The 13,990-nt window shown below is 51.6% G+C and overlaps 1 protein-coding gene across 1 annotated transcript in view; it reads right to left on the minus strand.

Annotated features, from left to right (window-relative positions):
- Positions 1 to 6,516: 6,516 nt before the first annotated feature.
- The window catches only part of COTL1 (coactosin like F-actin binding protein 1), a 39,448-nt gene continuing 31,974 nt past the window's right edge, over positions 6,517 to 13,990 (minus strand). The window contains exon 4 of the mRNA XM_084905617.1: positions 6,517 to 7,808. Coding sequence (XP_084761743.1) covers positions 7,698 to 7,808 — 111 coding nt within the window. The 3' untranslated portion in view covers positions 6,517 to 7,697. The remainder of the gene's footprint in view (positions 7,809 to 13,990) is intronic.

Genomic DNA, 13,990 nt, shown 5'->3' on the forward strand with positions numbered 1-13,990 from the left:
GACTCTTGAGCTCACTCGGTGCTAAGTGAGAGGTCCCAGAGGCAGAGCGGAGGGAGAACCTGGAACCAGGCTGTTCTCTGCAGCGGACCGCAACCTGAGTGAGTTGTCTACACTGGCCGTAAGCAGAGCCCCTGAGGTCAGAGTCAAGCCCCCACAGGGGCTGGGAGGCCCGGGCAGCGCACACACCAGGCAGCCAGAGGGATGGGTACAGGGAGGTGGCAGCAGAAAGCAATTCGGTACAAGATTCGGTGCTTACAACGCTGATGGCTGGAGCCGATGCAACTCCAAGTTCACCTGCGGGAATCAGCCCAGACACCACAGGACTGACCCACCGGAAGCTGCCATGGTCAGGAGGGTAGGGAACCAGAAAGTTGCTGAGGGAACACACCCCCAGAGCTGCAGCCCAGGATCAGTGCCCCACAGCTGCCCTGCACATGCTCTGGGCACCCACAAGGCTGGACACTGGACGCCAGCATCCCGGTGAGCTTGCTTGCCTCGTGAAAGCAGACACAGAGAGAGATGGACCCCCCTCTCTCCTGCCTTCCAAATCTCTCGTAAATGCCTCTAATAGGCACAACCACATTTACACCCAGACCCTAGCTCTAAGAGAGTTTGGGGCATTTTTAAAAATATATTTTTTTATTTATCTCAGAGAAGAAGGGAGACAGAGAGAAAGATAGAAGCATCAGTGATGACAATCATTGATCAGTTGCCTCCTGCACACCCCCTACTGGTGATCGAGCCCCAAACCCAGGCATGTGCCTGACCAGAAATCAAACCATGACCTCCTGGTTCATAGTTCGATGTATAACCACTGAGCCATGCTGGCCGGGCTAGGGAATTTATTTTTAACTTTTCAGCATTGGCAGCACTAGAAGGAGGTGAGAGTGAACAGTGAGAAGCAAGGGTTATTACCCAGGCAGGGACTACACACCACAGGAGGTCAAGGACCTAGACGGGGGCCTGGGAGATAGGGCAGAATCTGGGCCCAAGGCCCAACAACACATTCGTAGTCCCAGCGGCAAGGAGAGCCATGACATGGGCCCTGTCTAGCTTTCTTGGATAACCCCAGTGGTCCTTCATAGCAATAGGGGTTTATGGCCGTTCTGAATTGGGTGACGGTCCTTCGGAATTGAGTGACAGTCATTCTTAGCCAAGCATGTGCTGATGCTTCATACATGACCATGTTTCAGATATTTTGCAACAACATTATAAGATGGAAACTGTTGTCATTATTACTGTTTATAAGGGGATGAGACTGACGTTCAAGGGGGTTTTGTAATTTGCCCATGGTCACACAGCAGGGCCCAATTAGAACCCATTTTCTTAACCATGACAGACATTAGCTACCCCTCTTTGTCTTTGATTTTTTCTTTTAAATGAGAAAACAAATCTGTGCTCCCCTAAATGTAGTTTGTTCCAAAATATGGAATGCATGGGGAGGTGAATAATAAAAGGAACCTTCAGTGGGGGAGAAACCAGAATCTACAGTGTTACACAGTCCCTATGCTCCATTCAGAGCGTACATTCTGTTCTAAAAGCAAGCTACCTGCTCAAAGCTGTCACTACATCCACTCGGCAGGGACTGCCGTGGGGCAGGGAGTGGGGGCAGGCCTGCTGTTTCTCGGAGGACACTCTGATCATCCCAAAGCAACCTACTTTATGGTCCCAAGTTGCCATAGCAACTCCCCATCTGGGCTGTTTAAATAAAAGAGAGGAAGCATCATCCTCTGCCTCCAGGCAGTTGTAGCTTTGAAGAGGAATTCCTTCCTTCATCCAACAAATATTGAAAAGTGTCATCCAGGGTGGCAAACAAATGCCTATAGAAATCAGACCACTAACATAAAGGGGGGCATGTAAAAGGATGGCAGGGGATTAACGGGAGAGCTGGGGGCTCTAGGGCCCTGGCGAGTGTACCCTTCCCCCCGATCTGCATGGGCTGTCATAACTCAGTCCCAGCCCCTCCTCGCTCTGCAGGAATGTAATCCACGTGTTATTGGATCGTCAGATTTGTAAAAAAATAAAATAAATAGAAATGTGAGAGCTGGGTTTTTATGTGAAATCTTTCCATTTTTACACATTAGCAACCAATTCAAAATTTGGGGTGGGGTTCTAAGTGCCGTTGTTTAGGTCATGCTGTTGTGTAGATCATGCTGTTGTGTAGGTCATACTGTTGTGTAGGTCATGCTGTGTGTAGGTTGTGCTGTTGTGTAGGTTGTGCTGTTGTGTAGGTCGTGCCGTGTGTAGGCCATGCTGTTGTGTAGGTCATGCTGTGTAGAGGTCGGGCGGTGTGTAGGTCATGCTGTTGTGTAGGTTGTGCAGTCTATCTCTCTGGGGGCACCAGTCTCACATAAGTTCAAGTGAACAGAGCCCCCTGCCGTGGTGCACTGGCAAATCATACAGCTATGCATGTGCAGTCCAATCACGGTGGGGGCCAGGTCTGGCTTAGGAGTCACCAGCTTGCCAATTCACACTCTAAATACCTAGCCGCAGAGGGTTGGCTCCGCTCAGGATTGTGCAGCCATCCAGTGTAAGCCACACCCAGAAGTGATGGCTGCAGCAGCCTTCGCTGTGAAGCAGTGCTTGTGGTGTATTGGTGAGTGGGAAGAGCAGGCTGCCATAACATGAGCCCAGCAGACCCTCCCTTTTTGAAATGAAATTGTGTATGCTGTGTTAGAAAGCCTGGAAGGCTGTACCCCCAAGTGTGACAATACTTACCTCTGGGAGATAGATTATCAGACCATTTGTATCTTTATCCTCTTTATTTCTGTTTTCTAAATATTTTGATGTCAAGTAATTCTTATAAAACGAAAAAATGTAAGTCCATTCCCAAAATTCTTCTAAAATGGAATCGTTTCTTTTTCAGCCAGAGAGAGAATGTGATCAAAATAGTGGCGTCCAGCTCCAACGCGCAGCAGCCCTGCCCTGAGGGTGTGTTTTCGCACAGACATCTGCCCACCCGCAGGGCTTCTGACTCAAAGGGCTGGGCAGGGGTTCCAGATGAGGCTAATGCAGTCCCGGACCAGACACACTGAGAACCACTGGCTCTGCCCTCTGTAAAGACCTTCTCGTTAGAGGGGCTAAGAATTGTTTGGCAAACTTGCTAAAAATGCAGATTCTGGGATGATCCCCAAAGAGCATGACTCAGTAAGTCTGGGGCAGGGCCCAGGAATATGCATTTTAGCAAATATGCCAGGTGGTTTTGCTGTGGGTGTCTAGGGACACCCTTTGAGAAGCAGGGCACTTCTGTGTGGCACAAGCCCACTTATTTAAGCAGCATCCATTTATTTATTAAGTGAGCATTCACAGGGCTTCTACACTATGCCAGGCACTGTGCCAGGAGCTGTAAGAGCTGGACAGATGCCAGAGCAGCAAGCACCCCGGTGGCAGGCTTCTGAGGAGGCTGAGGAGATGGGGTGCAGGGCTACAGGAGATGGGGGGCCTGGGCAGTGGGTGCCCCAGGGTGCTGTTGAGGGAGGCACCCTATAGGAGGGCGCTCAGAGCACCTGGGAATACTCTTCATCTTTTAGACCAGGGGTCTTCAAACTTTTTAAAGTGGGGGCCAGATCACGGTCCCTCAGAGAGCTGGAGGGCCGGACTATATGAACTACTAATTCCTACTGTAACACCTCGGCTGCGCTCACTGCCCAAAAAACCTGGCGGGCAGGATCAGACTCCCCTGGGGGCTGCATGTGGCCCGCGGGCCGTAGTTTGAAGACCCCTGTTTTAGACCAACCAGCCTCATTCCCATTGCGTTTGAATCTTCAAACTCAGACCTGGTTCTCCTAAGAAGCTCCCATGTGCTTGGACCTCCACAAGCACCTGCCGCTTTTCCCTAGCCCCCGCCTGCCTCTGCCATCAGTTCTTTCTCCAACAGCCATCAGCCCAGGGGAGCAGCCTGCCTTCCTCCCTGTGGCTGCTGGACGCATTGCGGGAACTCTTCTGTTGGCCAGTTTCAAAACCATTTCTGAACTTCCAAACCAGCAGGGAAACAGAAACGAATGGAACAAATCCTCGCCTGCCCCTGACACAGGTGATGACACTTCATTGTCGGCATTTCCTTCAGCTCCTTTAAAATCAAACGGAACGGACAGACGCAGCCGGAGCCCCACACTGACACTCCCTCTCCCTCCCCGGGGCTCCCCACTCATTCCCATGGCATTGGTGTCATTTTCTCCCAGTGTACATAGTCATATTACTTTGTTTGAAAATTTAGCCTCGGTGTACTCATTCTGTAATCATCACCGTTTTTTGCAAATTGCCTTTTACATCACCTTTGTGCCTTGGGATTTATCGGAAGAATCGCAGCCTCTTGTCTGTGCACGCCATCCACGGCTTTGTGTGTCCTCGGCAGTGACAGGAGACACGGGAATTGCCAGGGGGAGGGGGCGGGGAGGTGAGGCAATCCATGTCGAGTCTGCGCCAGTTCTTTTGGATTTACCAGAAATAACCTGTGGCAGACTGTTAGCCCTCCATTCAAGGGGGTCTTTTCTCTCTGACCCCCCAGCTGTAGGACTAGCCCCCCCAAACCAGCACAGGCAGACTGAGCCTCCTCCCCAGCCTCACACAGCAGAAGGGGTCCCTTTCCTGAGGAGATCTGCAGCCCTCTGCAGCCCAGCCCTCCGGAGCCCAGACTCCCGGGGGTGGGCCTTGTCCAAGGCCCCACACCTGCCCCAGCCTGCAGCACGCTCCAACCTCCCCGCCCCCACCCCGACAATTAAAGGGGGAGTAGTGACAGTAATCAGTTCAGCCCCTGAAGGTGGAGGAGCTGGACAGGTGCTCGTGGCCGGTGGACGCGTGCACAAGACACACACTTACCCTCCAGGGGTGGGACCGGGAGCAGAGACAGCGGTGGGAGCCGGCCCAGTGGAGGAAGCGGGGAAGCCCCTGGCCTCTGCCTAGCTCGGCACTGGGAAGGCCTGGTCCAGTTCTCAGAGGGCTGTGGGTCCTGTGTGTGGCGTGGAGAGCTGGGCAGGGCCCTTAGGCTCCAGGGAATCTCTCACTCACTGTTTACTGAGCACCCACATGCTGCCCTGGAGAGAGGCTCACAGTGAGCCGGGAGGGGGGCCCCGGAGGGAGGGAGTTCCCAGGGGGGCCTGTAACAAATGACCATCAACGAGGAGGCTGACAACAACAGAAACCTGTGGTGAAAATAGGGCCCTGTGGGAAGCAACCTCTGCAGGTGATGATCGTTAAGTTCCTCCTGGGCAGACCATAGGGGTAGTCACGCCCCAGGCCTCTGACTTCTCCATTGTCTTTGGGCATATAGGTTAGCACACCTTTGACATGGCAGAAGTAATACCCAGTAGTGTCCAGGGAGAAAGACGGTGAAGCCAAGGTCTCTCTCTGCCCTGAGACCTCACACAATCCCAGCTCCACCCTCTTGGCTCTTCCCCTCAGCAAACCCCCCCCTCCTCCCCCCCCCCCCCCCGAGCCTGTGTCCATAGCCCCCCACCCCTCCACCCTTTGCCGGCTTCACTCCTCTCCTCAGTCCTCCGGGGTCACTTCCTCAGGGAAATCCTCTTGGATGCCTCAGACCAGGCCTCATCCCTTTGTCATTTCTCTCATGGAACGGAGGTTCCCTTCCAGTGGTGGTGGTGGAGGCGACTCATCCATCCTTGTCTGTCATTGTCCCAAGTTCTCTGATTGGAGTTAAAAACCCACAGGCCAGGAAGCCAGAGACCCAGTCTGGCTCCTTCTGTTCTGGGTTCAGGAACAACCCGGGCAGGCAGGCATGATGTAACACCAAGCCCCCTATGGGTACCCTCAGAATCACGCTGCTCCTTAAGCCTTCCCACCTATCCCAGTAGGTCATATTGTTGCTGATTTTGCAGGTGAGGAAACTGAGGCCCAGAGAGGTTAGCTAACCTTCCTAAAGCCACACAGCTGTGGACTGAGCAGCAGGTCCTAGGAGCATGGGCCATGGGTCGACCTTCAGCTCTGCGCTGCTCGAGGGCAGCCTGATCGTGGCCTCACCAGCACCTGGCAGGACTCCTTCTCACTCGGACATTGGTTTCTGCCCTTTCCCCACACCCTCCCCACCCCAAACTCAGCTCCTCCAAACCCAGTTGTCTGAGTCTGACACTCCTCCGGCCAGGTTCCGAGTTCCCACCGGGTCTGGTGTGCTGGCAGTCCGGTTTTTAAGCTCCAGGACAGCCTCAGAAAGGATGTCACAGCCACGCTAAGGAGGGTGTAGACGCTCAGCTTTCCCCGAAAAGAGAGGAGGCTTCTGGCCACTGGGGAATTACCCACATCCTGCTGTCCCATCATTCTCAATCCCGGGGCCTCCGCACAGGGCAGCAGGAGGCCTACATTCAAATCCCAGCTCTGCCTCTTTCTAGCTGGGTGGCCTCCGGGCACTCACTTAGTCTCTTAAGCTGTTTGTTAGAGATTAAATAAGATTTTCAATAGGAATGTACCTACCCCTCAGTAGTTCCATAAATGTCCATTACATCTGAAGGTGACAATGGCCTCCTTTTACAGAAAGAAACGTTCTAAGAACATCAGACAAGCTGGTTTTTTGAAAAACAAAAACAACATTTATTTCTGTAAACTGTTTTGAGTGCAGATGTTCCTCACAACCCCAAGACAGCACAGACTCCCTCCCCCCAAAATGAAAGGAGCAGAGAAAAAGAAAAAGAACAATATAAAACGTGCTCATGAAGAACCAACCCAATCTCATCTTTCTCTGAAAAAAACAAACCGAAAATGTCATCCCTTGAATGTGTGGTGCAGACGTGGGGTTAAACCCGCAGGTGTTCTGGTCCCCCAGGGCCGGGCCCGCTGCGCACACAGTGAAGGTGGCAGAGAGGCTGACCGGCCCGCGCTGTCCCTGCCGACGGCAGGGGACCTTCCCGAGAGTAAAGAATCCGTTCCAGTTCTATGGAAGTTCCCGTTCCGCGCCCCGGGCCTCTCTCCCCGACGTCCTGGTCGCTTTGAGAGCCTCGGACGTTAACCTTGAAAGACTCCTGTCTAATCTGGGCTCAGACCCCTGCCCCCACCCGATGCCACAGTGAGACTCCAACCAGGAGGGTGGGGGCAGACCCTGTGGCAAAGCTTAACGCCAGGCAACGTTTAAGGCAAATTTCCTCCCTTCTCCTTCGGTCTGAGTCAGGCCTGGGCTTTGCACCACCGAGCCCCGTCTCTGTAGCCTAGGCAACCCTGAATGAGGTGGGGAAGGGCCCGGGAGCACATCGAGGGGGGTCTGAGCCTGACACGTGGGTGGATGCGTGTGCTGATGAAGGCCGCGTGGATGATGTGGCTCGGGCGCAGCTGCCTGCTCGGCGGGAGGCAGGCGGGCCAGCCGAGGGGGACCTGGTGGCAGCGCTGGCCCAGAAGCAACATGAGGTGGTGGCGGAGGAGGCCAGGCAGGCTGAGAGAAAGGGGTCACCACAGGAGGTGCCTCAGATCTGATGGTGAGCATGGTCTTGGCATCACAATGATTTTTTTTTTTCTTCAGAACAAGAAAGAGAGGGACGAGAGGAAAGAAGAGAAGAGAAAGATATTCCATGAGCTTTGCGAGAGAGGACACAGCAGGACACAGCGGGGAAGGGGAGTGGGTGGCAGACAGGGTGGCGGCATTGCCTCTCATTGCGTCTCCTCTCCCTGGTGGGCTGGTGGGCGGGGAGCAGAGGCCGCGGTCCCCGCCCCCGGAGAGCAGGCAAATGGCTTTGGCAAGGGGCAGGGGGAGGGCGGGGCTACTCCGCCTGGGCGTCATAATTGGCTCCCCCGGCCTTCTTGAGCTCGCTCTTGATGAAATCTTCCTCCAGCTCCTTCCGATCACTGATCACAAACTCTTTGGCGAAATTCTGCAAGAACAAAACAAGAGTTCCCCGTAAGAAGGGGCAAGATCTACTACTAAGCTTTGCTCAGACAACATACCACAAGTCTTGGCACCTAAAATACTAAGAAATGATAAAAATAAATGGTTTGGCAGGAAAAAAAAACAAAAAACTTGACTAGAGATAAGAAAATGGGTAAAGTCAGGTTACTGTGTAGTCCCAAGACAATAGAAATGGGCCAAATCAGATGTGGGTTTGGATTCTGGCTCTGTCCCTTTCTGGCTCTTTACCTTGGACAAGTTCCTTCAACACTCTGTGCCTCAGTTGCCTCCTCTGTGAAAAATCACTGCTCAGACCTCCTGGGCTGAGTGATCAGCCCGAGAGAATAATAAGAGTTGAGGTTGGAAAGGCAGGCTGTTGTGTTGGTAAATGTTTAACACCGAAGCGGTGGGGGTGGGGGCGAGGTGCAAGCAGGGCACTGATTTGTAGCTTTTGCCCATTTCCACGGTATAAATATTCCCACGGTGGTTGATTTCAAGCTACCAAATGACATCACTGTACATGGAGCTGGGAAGAGACACATGACTGGCTCTCATGAGCTGGTAGAAGCATCCCTGGCATAACGGTGCAGGGCATCTAGTCCCAGGTCTGAGTGGTCAGCCCAAGCACTGCATACACAGAGTATATTGCTTGAGGGCAGGGGGCTTGCCTGCATCCATTTAATGAACACCATGCGATGTGATGGGCTACAGTGATAAGCTACATGCAGGTCACTCTGCCCTCTCAGGGTGCACAAGTTTCAACCACAAAAGCCCACCGGCCTGGCACACGTGAGGTACACTGTAAATACTAGTGGCATGAACGAGCAAAGCAGGTGACCTGGCTTGTCAGATAACTCTGAGCAGAGGAATCAATAGTTATTTTAATATGTGGGTCATAGACTTCAATAAACAAAACAATCTCAGAATAGTGACAGAGACAGAAAATTTTACCTATTAGTAAATATAAATAACAAGTCCGAGGGTCAGAAAGTCAACCACATAAAATAAAATAAAACTCCACAAGGAAATAACGTAAACAATGGCCACCATTTATTATGCACCTATGTGTACCAGATGGTGCCACACGTTGGGACACTTCTTTTTTAAATTTTTTAATATATAATTTTATTTATTTCAGAGAGGAAGGGAGAGGAAAAGAGAGAGTGAAACATCAATGAGAATCATTGATCGGCTCTTCCCCCCATACCCCCTACTGGGGACAGGGCCTGCACGAGGGCACATGCCCTGGATGGGAATTGAACCTGGGACTCTTCAGTCCGCAGGCCAATGCTCTATCCACTGAGCCAAACCGGCTAGGGCGGCAAACTTAATCCTTAAAACCCTTTAATATGACCCAACAATTCCACTCCTGGAGATCTACCCAAGAAAAATGAAAGCATGTGTCCACACAAACAGTTAGACATGAATATTCCTAGCAGCATTATTCAAAACAGCCAGAAAGTGGAAACAACTCAAATGTCCATCAACAGATGAATGGATAAGCAAAACATGACCTATCCACACCACAGAATACTATTACTCAGCCGTAGAAAGGAACGAAGTACTGGTTCATCCTACAACATAAATGAACTTCAAAACCATAGGCTAAATGAAAGAAGCCAGACATGAAAGACCACATATTGTAAAATTCCATTTATATAAAATGTCCATAAAAGGCAAATCCAGAGACAAAAAGTGGATGAGTGGCTGCCAGGGGCTGGAGGGGGAATAGGGAGTGACTGCTAATGGGTCTGAGGTTTTGGGGCGATGATGAAGATGTTTTTGGGACTAGACAGAGATGGTGGTTGCACGACACTATGAATGTACTAAATGCCACTGGATTATGTATTTTAAAGTGGTTAATTTCACTTTAATTAAAACAAAACAAAACAAAAAAAAAAACCACGAGTGCAAAATAAGTCACCATGCCTCCAAGAAGAATGACTAAACCAGGATAGCACTCAAGGTCAAGTTTTACAGTATAAACACAAACTGTTTGCCATGTCAAGCCACTGAGAATATGAACAGGGAGGGAGGAGGGGGAGGTTAATATTTATCAAGCAACTAGTGTGTGTCAGGCTCTGCCTCACACATTTTCTCCCTTATGATAAGACCAGCAAATCGGGCCTGGAGAGAAAGATTGTGTAACTCTCCCAGGATGACTAAATATCCTCTCTATCCCCTGCTGTGCTGCTCAGGGTCTGCGTCTGTCATCCGTAGGAGTGAACACAGGAGCTGGACGGAGGAGCCAGAAAGGGGAACTGAGAATGAATGTGTTTCTCAACCCTGGGCCCCAGTGGCGTGGGGGAGGGGCGGGGGGCAGACCCAGGAGAAGGAAGCCAGCAGCTGAAGGTGCCTGTAGGAGGAAGTTCAAAGTCTGGCTGCTCGGTGATAGCTATATATGGCAATCTAAAGCAACGCGAACACTCTCGATTGTGTCTGTTAGCCATTAGAAGATTCAGATTGAAAAGAAGTGTGTTTGACAAGGCCTAAAAAATCTATGGAGAACACAGCACAGCCTAAAGCCACAAGGGCGTGGGAAATCAAATTATGGCCAAAAATAAGGAACAACATAGGATAACAGAATCTAGTAAAAACGTAACAATAAATGTAAATGGACAAAACTGCCTAGTAAAAAAGGCTTGTCTCAAGCTACAAAAGAAGCAACCCCAAACCCTGTGCTACCTATCAGAGACGTGTTTAAAATCAAAAGATGAGCAAAAACTTATTTTATCAAACAAAAGTACATAGGAAAGCAACCGCATGCACCCCCACTGTGGGGACCAGCACCCGAAGGGCAGGCAGGAGGGGGTCCCAGGAGGCCTCACGGGCCTCCCTCCAATCTACACAGATGCGCACACACCCCCCCAGAGCAGGGGTCTTCAAACTACGGCCTGCGGGCCACATGCAGCCCGCAGAGGAGTCTGATCCGGCCCGCCAGGTTTTTTGGGCAGTGAGCGCAGCCGAGGTGTTACAGTAGGAATTAGTAGTTCATATAGTCCGGCCCTCCAGCTCTCTGAGGGACCGTGATCTGGCCCCCACTTTAAAAAGTTTGAGGACCCCTGCCCCAGAGACTTCAAAGGGGAGACGATTCTTCCCTTCGGGGTGTGGACTCTGTAAAAAGTCCCTGAAAGGTCTGAGTTGACCTAAACCCAACTCGAAAGACCCTCTCCGGGCTCCAATTCCAGCAGCACTCGCACTCGGACTTGGCCAGGGAGCAGCCGGCAGCCCAGGCTTCATTGTGGGCTGTTAAACGAGCACAGCGGACGCTGTGGGCAGCCAGACCCTGACCTGGAGGCAAGGCCGAGACCGGAAGGAGCCTGCAAGGACTGAACCACAAGGACACGTCTGCTCAAAGCACGGCCACCCCCACCACCTCACACCTCACACTCTGACACTGTCCCCGGCGCTCTCCCGGTGCCACCAAATGGCCACAGGGGCAGATGCGGAGGCAGTGCTCCAGTGGCAGTTCCCTACCAGAAAGGGGACTGTCAGGTCCCGGGACAACACTAACACAGAGGGAATTCTATTTTCCAGGAGCCCCTTGGAGGAAAGCAAGAGAGAAATCGGTGGCATTAGTTGTGTTAGCATTCTGTCTACCCCTGTGTATTCACAGTGCTGCTGTGTTAGCATGTGCTCACGTGCAGAGGCAGTCACCAGGTGGGCTCCATCCTTGCCTCCACGCTGGCTCACAGGCCGTGGTACTGGACACGTGCGGCCCATGGCCACAAGCCAGCTCTCAAGTGCTCAGCAGCCACAGGTGGCCGGTGACACTGCAGGTCTCGACAGAACAGAAGAGTCTGAAAGAACATTAACCCTAAAGCACTGGAGCTGCCTGAGTGGGGGAGGGGAACCTCCCAGGGGCTAGAATGTTCCTGGGTGGTGTTTCCCGGGTATGTACGAAAATTCAAAACTTGAAAATTCAAAAACATAGCCATCTGTCCACCTGAGATTTGTGCGTTTTCCTATACGTAAGTTACACCTTGTTTCACAAAAAGAAAGGGGAGGGGATGGGGCCGAAAGAGCCTCTGAACCCCTGGCATGCACCCCCTCATTTGATAGAGAAGCAATGGGAACTCAGAGATGCACCAGTCCCCCCCGCCACAGCACACACAGCCTCCAGGCGGGCGGGGACCCACGTCCTGGCCTTGGTCTCTCCCATGTCCTCTGTCCTCTGCAACCCACCTCCTGGCTGCTCCACGCTGTCCTGCCCTCCACAGGCAAAGCTGCCTAAACCCAATGCCAGACACTGTAAGCAAAGTGTGCCTGTATGGGGACATTGTCACCTGTGGTTCTAGAAAGATCTTTGTCGTGTCCAGGAATGCTGCCCCTGGCTAACAGCTTGCAGGCGGGGTCTCTCCCTTTTCTGCCAGAGCGGGGCTTGTCAAAGGAAGAATCCCCCTCCAGCTCAATGTGACTCCACGATGGTTTGGAAACGCACACCAGCACAGTTCAGGACACGTTTTTGTCCCTCGACCTGAGACAGGTAGTCAGTCTGCTTCTGAGGAAGGCAGCTGGAGAGAAGGACTGAGGATAGGCACCGCGATCATACATAATCAAGAATCTATTTGCAAAGCTGGTTCAAAATGGGCATCAATATTTTCCTATCCTTTGTTTTAAATCATCTCTTTAATTGTTGTTGTTAATTCTCACTTGAGGATATTTTTTCATTGATTTTACAAGAGAGAATGGAAGGGAGGGGGAGAGACACAGAGAGAAACATCAATGTGAGAGAAACACATCAATTGGTTGTCTCCCAATCGCACCCCGACTGGGGGTGGGGATCTAGTCTGAAACCAAAGTATGTGCCCTTGACCAGAATTGAACCCTGGACCCTTCAGTCTGCAGACCGAAGTTCAAGCCAATGAAAAAACCTGGCCAGCGCTCATCTCATTTTTTAAATGGCTCCCAGCTGCCTGAATTTAAACCCAGTTTCAGTCCTAAAGCATGCTGGGAGTATATTTGGGCCAAATACAAATAGGGAGAGGTGTCTGTGTGCATGTCCAGCAGCCCAACTGACTGTCCTGAGCCTTAGGCTCCTCATCTGCAAATGGGGACAATAGAAGCCCTAGGCTGCTGGGAAGATCTGATGAGCGTGCAAAGGGCGTGGGCACTCCATGGGTGTGCCCGGTGCAGAGTAAGTATTCAAGGATGATAAGGTGATATTTTAAATGATCCTAGGTTCACCTTCATTCTCAAGATACTTAGGGAAGTCTTGAGATATGAGTTTTCTGAAACACTCAAATAAAGGCACAGGGCGTGGCTGGTTCCTCCTCTCTCACCCCACACTGATTCCCCCAGCCCCACCATTTATTGTTGAATGACGGGAAGACTGGGAACCCTCAGAATAACCAAGACGGTGACGCTGCCATCTCCTTGCCCGAGCAGAGAGAAGATGGCAAAGCCAGCTGCACACCCCAAAGCTGGGGCCAGGGTGAAGCATGAAGGACGGAGAGCTGGACTGCTGGGCTGAACTGTCAGGTCTTCTACCGAGAACCTTAGGATTACGGTGGATGGCCAACCTATGCAGAGCATGTGGGGGAAGGTCTGGGAAGAAAAATGAGTGGGGAGTCTTGGGCAGGTAAGACTGATTTCAGCAATGCACATTTTTACAAAGCAGGGCCAGGTAGGAAACATGACTGGTGGGAAAAGGCCACCTGCTGTCCAGCCCTCTTATCTGTATCCAAAGGCATCGTGAGCTTCTGCAAGTTATCCTTCCAGCAAACACGTGCTTACTACCGAAACCGGTTTGGCTCAGTGGATAGAGCATCGGTCTGAGGACTGAAGGGTCCCAGGTTCGATTCTGGTCAAGGGCATGTACATTGCTTGTGGGCACATCCCCGATAGGGGGTGTACAGGACGCAGCTGGTTGATATATCTCTCTCATCGATGTTTCTAACTCTCTATCCTTCTCCCTTCCTCTCTGTAAAAAAATCAATAAAATATATTAAAACAAAACAAAACAAAAAAACTTGTGCTTACTGAACACCTATTACACGTCAGATACTCTTTCAAGCCCAGGGAGGTCAACATTCTGGTACTTAGTGGGTATCTGAGAGCAGAAGGAGAGAACCAGGGGGCTCTAAAAGGCCCGGAAGGAAGCAGCCAATGGCTCTGGGCCCTGGTTTCCATCTCCGTGAAAGAAGAGGGCTGGACAGCAGGTGGCCT

Source organism: Pipistrellus hanaki, assembly GCF_964339955.1.
Source record: "Pipistrellus hanaki genome assembly, chromosome: 15".
In the NCBI taxonomy this organism is placed as follows: Eukaryota; Metazoa; Chordata; class Mammalia; order Chiroptera; family Vespertilionidae; genus Pipistrellus; species Pipistrellus hanaki.